Source organism: Vanessa atalanta, chromosome 24 (assembly GCF_905147765.1).
Source record: "Vanessa atalanta chromosome 24, ilVanAtal1.2, whole genome shotgun sequence".
NCBI classification, from domain to species: Eukaryota; Metazoa; Arthropoda; class Insecta; order Lepidoptera; family Nymphalidae; genus Vanessa; species Vanessa atalanta.
Window position 1 is genome coordinate 2,541,167 of NC_061894.1, and position 15,363 is coordinate 2,556,529.

Genomic DNA, 15,363 nt, shown 5'->3' on the forward strand with positions numbered 1-15,363 from the left:
ATCGGAAATGGCTTGTTCGTCGATAATTCGAGCTGCTCTACGTTGGATAAGGTCAAAGGGATGGAGCTGGTACTGGGGAGCACCCACCCAGAGGTGAGAGTAGTACTCCAAGTGAGGCCGAATTTGTACCTTGTACAGTCTTAGGCGATGGGCCGACGTGAAATACTGTCTTGCCTTGCTGAGCAATTATTTTTTAATTATTTTGACGTAGTGTTACAAAATACTTGACGACTTTTAAATTACGTGGTAACAAGATAATAGCTGGTCGATCTGCTGAAGCGTTGTACCTATGGTTGGCTGAAAGGTTGAATGCCACCATTAAGTAGTCAACTTAAGTGCCACCACGTCTGCGACGAATCGCCTATATTCCTCGCCTCGCCTGAATCACCTAAATTTATACAATAAACGTGCCGAATACAAAAACATATTTATTTTAGTTTAATACTCTTGTTTAATAGATCTATTTACTCTATTAACTTTATAAGCTCAAGGTCTGTTTTCTTTGTTAGGGTTGCCAAATACTATTGCTCATATTTATTAATAAAATTAAATATTTTCTTATAAAATAATATCCGGCTCGAAGGACTAACCTGTCTTAATGACTCTTTTAATGAAGTTTTCGATCAGAGGGTCAGGCTTGCGAATCATCATTCTACTGATTTGTTTCTTTTATATCACCCGATGTTGTCTAATGATGCATTTATAACAATTTATTATTTCATTATTTATGGTACTGTGATATTTTGATATATTTTTTATCTTTAACATTTTATTAAGGTTAATATTTACATATCTGTATCAATCTTAAATAAAAAAAAAATTTATTAAAAATATTAGTCGTTGATAAAGAAATATATACAGGATGTGTCCGAAATAATTCGGGAAGAGCATTTGAATTTCACGGTGAGCACAATAGCAAATGTTAAATATTAATTGTCTACACAGGTGCGAAAAACATTCTGACTATATTGTTATGTTAATAATTTACGTAGATAATATTTCATTCTTCATATGTACATATAATACATGTAGTCGTTAATTATTATATTCAAAAGCAGCCAGTTGGGTGGCGCCGAAAATCGTAAGTGCTTTTCTTTTACCTATAAAAAAACTGTGTTGTTCGAATTTATCTCTTACTAAGAATTATTAAGGACTTAATATATGTATAATGATAATTATGTCACAAAATATATTATATTATTAAGACATTAATAATATAATATAATTAACTAAAAACTCGTGTTTCTTGACATATGTAGGTGTGTAATTTGACATCATGAATTTTGAAACACGTTCCAAGTAATTTAAATTAAATTCTAATACATTAAAGCTAATTAACATTGAAACTAATTAAAAGGAATGAATAATAATTAGTAATAAAATAGTGAGCCGAGATGGCCCAGTGGAGCCGAGATGGCCCAGTGGTTAGAACGCGTTCATCTTAACCGATGATTTCGGGTTCAAATCCAAGCAGGCACCACTGAATTTTCATGTGCTTAATTTGTGTTTATAATTCATCTCGTGCTCGGCGGTGAAGGAAAACATCGTGAGGAAACCTGCATGTGTCTAATTTAAACGAAATTCTGCCACATATGTATTCCACCAACCCGCATTGGAGCAGCGTGGTGGAATATGCTCCAAACCTTCTCCTCAAGGGAGAGGAGGCCTTTAGCCCAGCAGTGGGAAATTTACAGGCTGCTAATGCTAAAAATAAAATAGTAAACCTTCACCAAAATGTTTAAGATTTCTGGGTAAAGATCTAGAAATTGAAATATTTGTAATATAATAATATTTTATATTATATATACCTATGTTTCATTTAAAATTGGCTTCTAAATTAACAGACTACCTTTAACCTTCGTGATCCTATAGAAATAACCAGTGCAGGGCTTGAGCGTATCATGGTTGTTTGCATATATAGGCCCTCTATATTATATACATGAATTATTTGAAAATATTCTATTGAAATTTTCGGATCTACTTAATAAAGAAATTATTGTTGGTGGAGATTTCAATATATATTAGTTGGATAACTACAAGAACTAAATTCATATCTTTGATTAAATCATACAATCTGGTAATTTTATTCTAAAAGCCGAAGAATAACTGATTCCACAAATACTTGTATAGACAACATATTTACAACTTCTATTTTAAAAAAAATCATATTATTATAAATAAATTATATTCAGATCACTGTAAACAACTATAAACAAACCATTCCGCAAGTCGTAAAGCATAGAAGCAATAATATGGCCAATCTTCCACAATTGACCTATCAATCAGAATCCCAATGTTTTATACAAAACTCCATTTAAATGAATAAGAAAAAAAAATCAATGCCATATTTACTAATTCAGCATTTTTTTTTTAATTCAATAAATGGACGACTATTGTGATTCGTGAAAGTAAGCAACGAATGTATGAGTTTAGCAACTAAAATACTTAAATGATTAAAGGATGTGACTAACGATGAGATTAACAGTCATAGCGCCACTTTTAGCAATTATGTAAGAAATTCCATACGATTTATCAAAAGTTTGCTTATGGGCAAAATCGTTAACTATCTTCATTATTGCACATGACAAAAAAATAAAATACCGGGCAAGTGCGAATTGGACCCGCGCACCAAGAGTTTCATACAACTCGATAAATAGACAAACGGACATTAATGTCACAACAAATTTAACAATGGCTTTTTTTTAATTGGCTATAAATGGCTTTATTTTCTATGGGTTTTGATTCCCTTTACGAATATATGATAAGTGCGACATAAACCGCTATATCTTCTGATGTAGTAGAAGTAGAAGTTAGTTATCTCAGCACCGAATTGACCTTATATATCAATAATAAACTAATTAATTAACCACATTAAACCACATGTATATAGAGTACTTAGCTAATAGTTACATTTAATTATAGTCTTAGTTATTTTGTAAGCTCATATAAATAAGCTTATTTTGTAATATTTACTTTTGCACCAACAAACAATTATTGTTATTAAAATACGAACGATAACTTGCCTCAGTTTTTCAAAATAGTTTTTGCTGACATAAGTGCTGAAAATTTGGACAACTTAGTCAGATATTTCTTCCCCAAACGTTGTCAAGTCATTGATTTAAGAAAATTTAAGAGTATGCAAAATAAACTTTAATTTTACCACTGTAGGCACCACTTTCAATACGTAACTTTAAGTTATTCCATGTTAGAAAAACTGATGATCTGAGAGGTATTTCTGTAAGGGTGACAAATTCAATTATCAATGTGATTGCACCTTCTTGGTAAACATGGTATGTTTCCTCACCTGAAGAAAAACATAGTAAAGTAATTTCAATAAATCCGGTTTTTCCTCTGAACCCAACAACTCTAGGCACAGTCCTAATACTAACAACCATCAATATTTTCATATTTTCCACCAATATTTTTATATATTTTCAATTGAATAAAAAATATTGAATCTTTTGTTAGGCTATTTAATAGATATGATTTTCTTTGCGAGGGTTCACTTGATAACCATTGGTATGGAACTGATTAAGAATATAAAGCCTAGAGCAAAAGATTCCTTAGAGGTTTTCACAGACTTCCAAAGTTTTTGATTGGGTTAAACATGAAGCTCTGGTCAGGAAACTATGTCACTATGGCATTAGATAATGTGCGTTCGACCTATTAACTTCTTATCTTAACAAGATAATTCAGAGGGTTGACGTCACCGGAACAAGGATCCATTCTTGGACCTTTTCTATTCCTCATACACATATTCGACTTATATACACATATTCGACTTATATACACATATTCGACATGATAGTTTGCCAATAAAATACCTCCTTAGTTTATATAATTAACAGAAAACAGATGTATAATATGGCAATGTAAACAAAGATATAAGTAATATTATACGTATTATGGTACTGAATGAATATTCCAATGTAAATAAAAATCTTGTGATGAGCTTAAGGAATAAAAATTGCAGAAAATAGACTGTATTTTTATTTACGTATCTTCTACTTGCTTTTATCCATTTATTTATATTTTTTGAGAAGAAGAGTAAATTCTGTTTATGATGTAGGTTAACAAATATTTATATTATTAGGGTTTTCCTTTAAAGTTTATCGAGGGTAAAAAAATCAATGTAAATACACGTATATCCAAATAATTAGTAACAAATATATCTTTCAGAATCATATTACATTAAGAAAACTAAATAAACCACGAGTATAGAGAAGGAGCTAACTTTTTTTAGTTTTTTTTTTTCTAAATACTTATAAGGAGTCAGACTTTGAGACGCTTAATTTGTTTTTGTAATTCGTTTTGCGCTCGTTGGAAAAAGACATCGTGAGAATGTGATTATCTACCAACCCACCCGGGTGCGGGGTAGTGGAACCTCAAACATCGTCTTCAATAAGATAAGAGGAAATGTTTATATTAATTTCAGATGTATTTAGCTGCAATAGTCTCAGCACTGCTGATTGGATATGCAGCTGCGCAAAATTTTAACTGCGACTTAACGACGAATGTAAGTTTGTCTACTATAAAACTCTATGCAATATTGTAAATGAAAGTACCTTAAATGACGTGCCTATTTAAAATATAGATGTATTTTTTCAGTTATTGAGCTCGCTTAGTAGTTCTTGAAATTGTAGTATAACTTATTGAAATAAAGTAAGCATTTCTTCAAACATTGATTAGGTGGCTGGCTATAAGATTAATCCCGAGGTTCTGTAAAATAATTTGGGGTCAAGGCAATAAAAAGTTATTGAAGTCTCTGTCAAAAAATTTTCAGTCTAGAGTCAACTCCCTAACCCCTTTATAGTTCCCATGCATCAAATTTAAGAAAGCCATTGATCCTTAGATCTCAGAAGAACCGGAGAAAGAAACTCATCGGGTATTTTTTTTGGTTTTACAATGATGACTTTTTAATTTTGCATTTAAACTATTTTGAACATTTTCTGAGATCCTGTTGTAAAAGCAGATATTGCCAATCAATTTTTTATCCTGTGTAGTCGGGTAACAATCGACAGCATCTTTGCTTGTTCCTAGGAATAATTTCCGCGTGCGCATTCGTCATACATTGGCGAACACTTACTGTTCATAGCGATCTTTATAGTGATTTGTATAATTTTCAGGTCGCTCTAGGTACCACGTATTATATATACAGTCCCAATTACCCGCAATTATATGAGCCAGGCGTCCAGTGCAGGTGGCAGGCTCAGTGCCCGGCCGGATACAATTGTAGACTGGATTGTACTGACATTGATCTACCACTGGTAATGTAACATATTGATTTATATTAGTGATATTACAATTAAAAATTAAATATTTAGTCTTGTTGGGGCTTTAAGCAGACACTCTACTGGAAACATTAATACTTTGTATTGCTGGTAAAGGGTATAATCCCATTGTTATAAAGAATGTCAAAATATATATAAGAGACACAAGAGCACAAAGCATACATTTTGTTTGTGTTCTGAATTATTTATTATTTTTCATACTATTTGGGCACTTACATATATCAGTATTTTTTATTACAAATGCATTCTTTCAAAAAAAAAAGCCAAAGAAAGTAATTCCGTTGTAAATAGTAGAAGTTCGATAGATACTAACAAAAATGATGTCTAAATACGAAGAAGCAACTGTATCACATATTTAATCTTAAAAGTATAAAAATTAATGTGTGTTTATATAAATGATATCACTTTTTACGAGTACACGTATGCATTGCTTTTTCAGACTTCATCATGTTCCATGGATCGTCTCCTCATATCAAGGACTGGAGACCCTCAATTAACGAATGCTGAGTTTTATTGTGGACGCAGAACAGTTAGTGTGGTGTCCACTGGTCAGAGGATTAGCGTAGGTAAGGCTTCTACACAAAGTGCTTCCTACATACTTACTTACTCACTATTATACCCTAAACTTGTGTAAAATTATTGTGTAATTAATAAAAACAACTGAGTATTTATGACCATTGCGTTACCAATTCGGATTACATTTTAAGAGGCCAAATTTCATCATTTGAGCGGCAAGTTAAGTGAAACTATATCGTATACTTAGTTGCTTATTCATTTAGGTAGTTTTAAGATGACTTGAGGAATGCTATTGGCGTATTCTGTGACTTATCCAAAGCTTTTGATGGTGTAGAGCACGAAACGTTTTTGTAAAACAATTACCTCTTTGCTTCATACTTGATTGAAATAATTTAGTGTCTATTAATTGAATAAAATCTTCTGGATCTGTACTAAAAATAGGGGTTCCATAAGGCAAAATTTTGGGTCCCTTTTTATTTTTGTTATATACATATATTTTTTTGCATTTGCTATTAAATTATGTAATTCTGACAGGACTCGTAACCTCATCAAGTAGTCCAAAGGGGAAGTTTATGTGCGAACTAAGAGCACAGCGGATCACAACTCAACCAACTTGCTCTTGTGGATATCGAAGATTGGTAAGTAATATTATTCACCAAACTGTAAAGAGAAATAAAACTGTATAAAATTTTAAAAGTCACGTGTATTATTAGTTCTGATAAATAAATTTACGATTATAATTACGGTATAACGATCATAATTTTAAAGTAGCTGACTGCGTCCTTGGCTGGATATCAGGACGCATATTTCAAGGGTACAAACCCAATGTCAGGTTCAGTTTAGTTCAGTTATTAGGTTTTTTTCTGATAAATAGCAGCCCGGATTCTGGAAGCTGGAAATATGTACATTGCTATATCTCGGAAAGGATATAAAGTCGTTGATTGATATAATATCATATAATGTTACACATCGGTAGCAAACATCGAACAATACTTCTTAATCTGCGTGTAGCGAAAAATTCCCTCGTAAATTTAAAGTATGGATATTGTTAATATAAATAAGGTATAGTAATAATATCAATTTTGATCCTTGTGGAACGCCGTATGAATTTTTTCCGGATTACTTTGGATATTTCCCCTCTAAACCACCCAATATCGATTAGTAAGATAGGATTTTAACATTTTATATAGTTTCAGGCCTGAACTCCAATTGATTTAACAATTTATAATTCAAGTTTGTTAAGTTACTTGTTTTTTTTACAGAAGTAAATCTCGTGACAATTTTTTAAATCATATAAATTGTGTCAAATGTGAAATGACGTTATAAGTAACAGTAAACTTAGTGTAAAAGGTTTATTTTTTTCTTTTTTGCGCATTTAAATAAAAGCTTGTTTTAAAAAAAGGTATTTTAATTTTAATTTATTTCTTCTATAAGCACGTGGATCTCTAGCCAACATTGCGGATTCAACCCGGACAAGCAACAATTATATACGTGTCGGAAGGCTTCGTGTATAAATCTTGCGTATATTGGCCGGAATTAGATCACATGTAAATCTATTCACATGTAATTTTCAAAAATTCGTGTTGTGTCGAATGGAAAACTTTTATCCTTAATAAGACACGACAAATATTTCGAGATTCAAGATATGATGCACTTTTTTAAATTTCTTTCAGGACAGAATCGTCGGCGGCTCAGAAGCGAGACCCAAAGAGTTTCCAATGATGGCTGCTATCGTGTATGGTGACATAGGTGCTATTAAATGTGGAGCTGTCATCATCGACAAGAAGTACGTCCTCACGGCGGCTCATTGCGTGATCAAAGAGGACATTTCTAATTTGGGGGTGCTTGTAGGCGAACTCGATATAAGAACTGGAAGTAAGTGAGGAGCCTTTATAATGTTGCCGAAAATGTCCATAATAATTGTCTAAATTTAAAAGTTTAAAAAACTATTGATTCCTTATATAGATTTAGCAAAGTATAAATGGAATAGTTCATCTCATAACATTCTTCATGACCGTTCCACGCAGTCATGATTTGTATAAGAATTTATCGGATCTGTGATAATTCTATCTGAGTTAGTTAGTTTTTCGTACAGACTGTAATCAAATCTTATCATGTTTTCGAATATAATAGCTATGATATTTTTTACTAACTTCTTTTTTTTTGTTGATATAAATCTCGTTTATGCACACTCATGACATATCCGAGTATTATCTACGCATGCATGTACAACGCATGGACCCAAATTTTTAAATATTTCTTGGCTTAACAATCTGTTTTTTCCTTCAGGTGAATCGGAGACGCAGGGCTTCAGAGTCGCCTCAGTAATAACTCATCCCCAATACACAGAGTAAGTAATATAAACTAAAAACCTCGATTCCTGGGAGTTATATCATAAGAATATTATTATTACATCTGTATTTAACTCGATACTTTCGTTTGTCACTTATAATAGAAATCATATGTCATCGACATTAATTAGCACTATATCAGAATAGACTAATGTCAACATTTTATATATCTTTAGCACTGTCATATCCAAATCATGATGTATTTCTTTCAGATCAAATTACGACTTTGATATTGCGATTGTTAAAATCGACGGGGTGATGAGGTACACTGACTACGTCGCTCCAGTCTGTCTGCCATTTAAATACAGCGACGACGACTTCAACGGGGCTAAGGTTACCATGGCAGGTACGATAATAAATTAAAAAACATTTTGGAGTATAATTCATAACACAGGAATATCTATGGATTTATCAAAATTAAAATAGTTAAGTCAGGACGAGTTCATAGTCTAAGAGTTCGTGTCTCATTTACTATATTTCTACATATCACATAGGTTGGGGCACAATATTCGCTGGAGGCCAAACGTCCAATGTGCTGAGGAAGGTGGATCTAGATGTCATCAGTCAGGCAACTTGCAGACGAAGTTTCTCTAATCTATCACCACGTCAGATGTGCACGTATACCGCAGGGAAGGATGCTTGTCAGGTAATCAAAAATTTATTCTGATATTTAGAATATAAAGTTGCACGTCTATGCGATTCAGGACAATTGACTTTTTGTGTTGTACCTGTACTTTATTTTCATATTATATTAGTTGCAGTTATAAAAAGTTATTAATAAGGTACATATCCCAACGAGATAAACCGCAACGTCAACCCCACTTCCTTATCTAATATATTTTACATAATCAATGACATAAAAATATCCATCCATATACAGCGGTCGTACCAGTCTCAAACAATTTAGAGTATCTTTTCACTTTTAAACATTGTTATTTAAAAGATTTTCGACGTTTGCTATTATTATTTTTTATTATATCGTGTAAACTCTTAAATACTGTAATGTAACAATTAAGAAATTCTATGAATGTTTTATTGTATGCAATAGATTTTCCAAGCATTATTGTACTCAAAATTTAGCTTTCTAAAAAAACCTTCCGCCTTAGTCCTTCTCCAATTAAAATTAAGGTTTGCCAAACGCGTACTTTAAATGGGTTACATAGTTTTCTTCTTCTTCTTTACAATATAGATAATTTTGCCGCATTAATATTGCACCTATTTTTGGTCAATTTCGGCATATTTTGCGATCAGAGTCTTGATGTTTCAACTTGCAAAAAAACCATAATGTATACCGTAATATGTTTAATATAACCTAAATATTTATCCTCAGGACGACTCAGGTGGTCCCGTGCTCTTCACCGACACTGACAGCGGTTTGGTTTACAACGCGGGTATCATCAGCTACGGCCGGTTCTGTGCCTCCCGCGATCCCGGCGTTAGCACGCGCATCACCTCGTTCCTTAACTGGATCGTGACCAACGCTCCTGCTGACTATTGCGTGAAATAAATGCATTTTACCCAAATTGTATATCTTATAATTTATCCAAAGTCACTGAAGGATATTGTCTACTGAAGTCCTGACTAAAGTTACATCTTTTATACATAGTACAAACAAAGTCGCTACCCGACATCTGAACGCTTACATCTATTAAACTACCCAATACTACTATACAAGAGTACACAAGACTTTCATATGGTTTCAATTAATGAACAGAGTGATTCAAGAGATAAGTTTATATGTACATATACATTACATACATTAACAGCCTGTAAATTTCCAACTGCTGGGCTAAGGTTTTCTCTCCCTTCGAGGAGAAGGTATGGAGCATATTCCTCTCGCTGCTCAAATGCGGGTTGGTGGAATACACATGTGGCAGAATTTCGTTGAAATTAGACACATGCAGGTTTCCTCACGATGTTTTCGTTCACACAAATTAAGCACATTAAAATTCAGTGGTTGCCTGTGCTTGAACCCGAAATCTTCGGTTAAGATGCACATGTTCTAACCACTAAGCCATCTTGACTCTTATGTACATATAAAACATGCCTATTATAGTAGAGAAAAGCAGATATTATAAACTTTCCTAGCCGGGAAAAAAGAATTCGTTTTACGTTTGTTTTTCAATACAATAAAGTGACGGAATAGAGAGTGCACCTGTGCTTATGCACACACTTGTGCACTTTAATATGTCCTTCGTAGTTGGCTGGTCTCCCTAGAGATTGGTCGCTGTGATGGAAATCAGTCAGAACATTATCATCATGCATATATTCTATTTTAACTATACATTGTAATTAAGATTTTGAAATATCGTACGTGTCTATCAATTAAAAGTAATCTGTTTTATTATTATTATTTCCCTTTTGGGAGCGCTGCAAAATATCAAGGGTATAATATATCTAATATATTAATACCATAAGCCGATTTTTGGCCCAGTGATTAAGGGACGATAGCTGCACATAAAAAGTCGGTTATGATCTCATATTGAAGAGCTCCAGCCGTAGATGTGCAGAAAATAAAGAGGATTCTTGATTGATTGTTATTTACGAAATTGTTGCGATTTAACAAATAATTAATTTAATTACTGGCCACTTAGAGAGTGATATTCACATCACATCATATCATCAGCCCACATTCGTCCACTGCTGGACATAGGCCACTCCGAATGCACACCAATGTGGTATTTCTTCGGCAACTCGCATCCAGCTCCTGCCAACCGTCTTGCGCAAATCGTCACTCCACCTTGCCTGAGGACGTCCTACACTACGAGAGTGGTACTACGGCTGTATAAGTAAACAAAATTTAAGTAAATCGTTTTCGACAAACTCCAATTCGAACTGAACTAATTATATTAAATTTTTCAAAGAGGTTTCATCATTTTGGCGCCAAATGTAGATGAGAGACTTGCAGTTTGCAATGAAATGAAATCAAAACAGAACCTGTAAGAGGTTTCGAAATTCCTAAAAAAAAACTTTTGAATAAAGGCAGTTTCGCGGGAGCCCCACTGGTATATTTTTCTATTTTTTTCATTCTTATACCTATAATAAAGTGTTAAATAAAATTAATAAATAATTTGATATTAAAATAGCTTATTTGTGTGGAATTATCTGGACATAAAAATAATAATGATTAGACGTATATAAACATTGTGGGCATTCGCTATCCAAATACTAAATCCTTTATTTAATGTACAGTATTGCACTTTTGATTGGTGGTTTTTCGTATAACATCTCTACTAAAGTAATGGTTACTTTAGTAGACATGTTATACGAAAAATCTCTCATTATAAGAAATATAAAGATTATTATAGTTTTTGGTGTTGGATGGAATTTTTGCCTCTCACCGACGAGTACGTGATAAATAACGTACACAAGTTAAGATCATATAAATTCAGTGGAGCTGGTGCCCAAACTATTCATCGGTTAAGATTCACGTTTACTAAACGTTGAGCTCATTCTGCTTACTATATCACCCAATAATAAGGCGTATTAATGTGTCATACTTTTTGTGTTAGCTATATAATTCAGTCATTATATATATTTTGAAACTCAAATTAATCGAGAAGGTTGGGGTTTGACGTGTTGTAGAAGAGGCTTAGAAAAGCTTAACTTTAAATTGTCGACCTCGATTTCCTACGTGCGTTCGCTGCCATTTTGAAAAAGGGTTGAATTTCGTTTTTTCCTTTAACTTTGCTGTGCGTCGTGATACCAGAATTTTGATAAAATTTAGCTCTACAATTTAGGGTCTATACATTTTTGGTGCTGCTCGCCAGTTCTGTTACTTGTACTTGGCTGACACGCTACCGCGTGTCTAGATATCGACGAAACTGAAAAACATGCAAACATCAGCCTTCACGGTTCATTTGCATTTCTCGGTCTGGTTTTTGGATATAATAACAGGAATGAGTTGCGACTTGCGAGCGTAGGTCGACCTAATTATGTCAAATATTTTTTCGTCCGATTGACCATGTCCGATATTTACTATGTAATATGTACCTATATGTATGTTGCTTGAGCTAGTAATTTTCTATATTTGTGATAAACATTTTGACGAGTATATAAATAATTGTGTTACATTTTTTTGCCGTTCTTATAAACGGTCACGCATCTTAATGGTTTGTTTGGTCTGAGCTCTCTGCCATACATTTAAACATAATCCTTTAGTTATAACGCGACTGTTTTTAGAGTTCATTGATGTTATTAGATCGAATAAGGACGTCAATTTGTAATTCGCTTTTTGACCCGATAAAAAAAATTGCCGCTTGGAGATTATATCATAGTAAAAGTTAATTTTATATATCAATATATTATATATATAGTCTAATGTAATTATATTTTCTCTTGCCCTAATATAGCTACGCCATTGACAGCATCCTTCAATATTATAAAGAGGAAAGGATTTTTTCTTTTATCCAGTTGCACACAAAAAATATTGCGCTGATTGGTGAAAATATTTAAAAATGGATAGAGGCTATATAGTATATGTATACGTTGCAATGTTTTTAGGTTTAGCTTTATCCGCTGACGTATCGGTGAATAATTTGTCGCTTCAGACGCTTTTGCGTCTCACAGCGAACGCTGCCAAAACTACTACGGATACAAAAATAATTTACTAGACGAGATTGCAGGAAACAATGACAAGGCCTTTACACATTTATTCGTTATTTTATTTATTTATTCGTTACCACAGTTTACATAGCATATTTAAGGTTGGGTCTCTCTAGTGAGCATGATTCATACTCGTGGCAGAGGGACCCACTCTTCCATAACATGTTGTGTTATATAAGCAACTAAAGGATAAACAAACTAAAAATGTGGAACGCTTCACGATTTTGCGTGTCATCCTTGCGCAGGGGCCATGCTAATCTTCTCTGTATCGTTCCAATTTTAGTATATTTAATGCCGAAGCGAGTACAAATAGAGTACGAGTACGAGTACTTATTGTACTATATTATAATTTTAAGTTGAATTATGTAATACTATTTTCCTTCCTTGGTTCATCCGCGTTTGAGAGGAGGAAGAGGTATACTCCAGACTATAATCTCTGTGCCTCATTCAGACCCGTTCAGCCTCTTTGGCCTGATTGAGTGACAAACATCAATTCATACAAACTTTCCCATTTATACTGTTAGTAAGACTTCTAAATCAAAGTATATTGTGCAATGAAGTTTTGCTATTCTATTCTAAAAACTTTGTATAGGAGATTTGTCGGCCCCCAAAATGTCTACATAGAAATCACCGACACCATAATATGTATATCTCTTTATATGTACGCAAAAACATAAAACATAAATGATTTTCCCAGAAATTGTGACGTACATTCTATTAACACTAGGAACAAGAATAAACTTGTTACTCCAAGTACCCGATTACACAGGGTTAGTAACTCTTTTTTGGGGCAATGTATACGTTTTTACAACAGGAACCCAGAAAACGTTCAAAATTATTCAATTATAAAATTCAAAAGAGTCGTTAAAGAGCGTTTGTGTGCTAAAGGATATTACAATACTAATGACTTTTTAGTTGACTGCACACCTTGGGAATGAAATGATCGCCTCCAGGCTGTTTCAAATATCTAAAATTGTACATGGAAAATGGTTAAAAAAAATATATATATATATATATATATATATATATCCCGCTGAGTTTCTTTCGCCGGTTCTTCTCATGTCCGAGGTGCTAAATTCCGAACCGGTGGTAGGTTTTTGACAATCAATAAGCAAGTGTAAACACTTCTATATTGAATAAAGATTTTTGACTTTGACTTTGACTTTATATATATCGAAAAATAAGTGTATGTTAAGTTTCATTAAATTGACACGAATTGTTAATCTTTATAAGCACACAGAAGTAAAGTAAATGCTACTTATTAACTTTAAAAATATTACGTGATATTTAAATTGCGTCCCCAGATAAAATCCTCATATTACCGTCTAGTATACCGCCGTTAGTAAAAAGTCGGCTCAGGACTCAGTTTATAACTACATATTATAAAAAAAAGTCGCTTCCCGCTGTCTATCTCTATGTATGCTTAGATCTTTAAAATTACGCAATGGATTTTGCGGTTTTTATTAATAAATGTCTTATATGAACACATTGTTTTGAGCTTACATTGCTAACGCTGGCTGAACCATACGAGATAGATAAAAATAATGTACTACAGTATTGTACACCTTAAAAAGCTCTACAAAAAAAAAATCCGCGATGGTATACGTCTATCTCTCAGGGATAGCCCACAATAACCATTTTTAATCTTTTAATTTTTACGAGAAATAATGGCTTATTTATGAAGCGACTTTAAGCAATACAAGATTAATTCTTATCTTATTAGGTACCTTAAATACATTGTGCATTTAATATAGATCAATATGACCCTTTACAGCATGTAACTTAAATGAATATTTTCGAAGATATTACAGATTTAAAATGCATCAACATAGCGGTTACTATTGTCTAATGACGAAAAAACTGCGAATGTTGTATATAAAGACATTCCGTAGTATGTTTAGTATCAGCATTGCACCCGTGCGAAGCCGGGGCGGGTCGCTAATAATTATATAACAAAGCTAAGAAACATTATGCTGACCAGTTGATCATATATATGACTGCAAAAATATCCTGTTACGCATGCGTTAAGGATTGCCAGTCATGGTTTAGACATTAAGGCGCTTCTCTTGCCAATAATCACAAATTCGTTACATAATCACCACTGGGTGGGACTTTATGCAAACCCGCCTGCGTATCACCAACGCATCATATATTCTACCACCAAGTAGTGATAGTTAGTATAGCTTGAAGGGTGAGTGAGCCAGTGTAACCAGCACAAGGGACTTAACATCTCAGTTCCCAAGGTGGTGCATTGGTTTAAGAAAAGAAAAATTAAGAAATTATCAATTTTTCATACGGCGCCAATGTCTATGGGCAGAGAGCACTTACTATCAGATGGTCCATGTGAATTGTGCACGTTTCTAAAATAATTTACTTTCCTCGTTTTTTTTATGACGGTCTTTATAATATTGTTTGTCCAAGAACTTTGTTAAGGCGACACAAACTATAACCCTGTAGAATATATATATTTAAAAATAAATTAATATAAGCCATTCATGCAATGCATACACATTATACACAAACGGACATACAACGCGGTACAGTAAAATAAAAGCATTTATCAATCGAATTCCTTGCTTAAAATTTATTATATATTATAC

General features: G+C 33.2%; 1 protein-coding gene and 1 non-coding gene across 2 annotated transcripts; one reads left to right on the forward strand and one right to left on the reverse strand.

Moving 5' to 3' along the window:
- The first annotated feature begins 1,040 nt into the window (after positions 1–1,040).
- Positions 1,041–9,681, forward strand: LOC125073277 (venom serine protease 34-like). The gene is made up of 10 exons (XM_047684033.1): positions 1,041–1,081; positions 4,436–4,516; positions 5,127–5,267; positions 5,731–5,857; positions 6,342–6,445; positions 7,481–7,682; positions 8,097–8,157; positions 8,371–8,504; positions 8,653–8,804; positions 9,489–9,681. Exons 2-10 carry the CDS (start codon positions 4,436–4,438, stop codon positions 9,663–9,665), a joined length of 1,179 nt encoding a protein of 392 aa, XP_047539989.1. The 5' UTR covers positions 1,041–1,081; the 3' UTR covers positions 9,666–9,681.
- Positions 9,682–12,963: 3,282 nt separating this feature from the next.
- Positions 12,964–13,070, reverse strand: LOC125073626. Its single transcript, XR_007120049.1, has one exon. It is a non-coding gene; the product is annotated as a U6 spliceosomal RNA (small nuclear RNA).
- Positions 13,071–15,363: the final 2,293 nt, after the last annotated feature.

What these genes read in the sequence shown, in the direction of transcription:
- LOC125073277 (XM_047684033.1), top strand. Translation starts at nt 4,436, where the DNA reads ATGTATTTAGCTGCAATAGTCTCAGCACTGCTGATTGGATATGCAGCT. An exon ending in ACTGCGACTTAACGACGAAT is followed by an intron (nt 4,517 to 5,126) that starts GTAAGTTTGTCT and finishes TATAATTTTCAG; the next exon opens with GTCGCTCTAGGTACCACGTA. An exon ending in CTTGTGGATATCGAAGATTG is followed by an intron (nt 6,446 to 7,480) that starts GTAAGTAATATT and finishes AATTTCTTTCAG; the next exon opens with GACAGAATCGTCGGCGGCTC.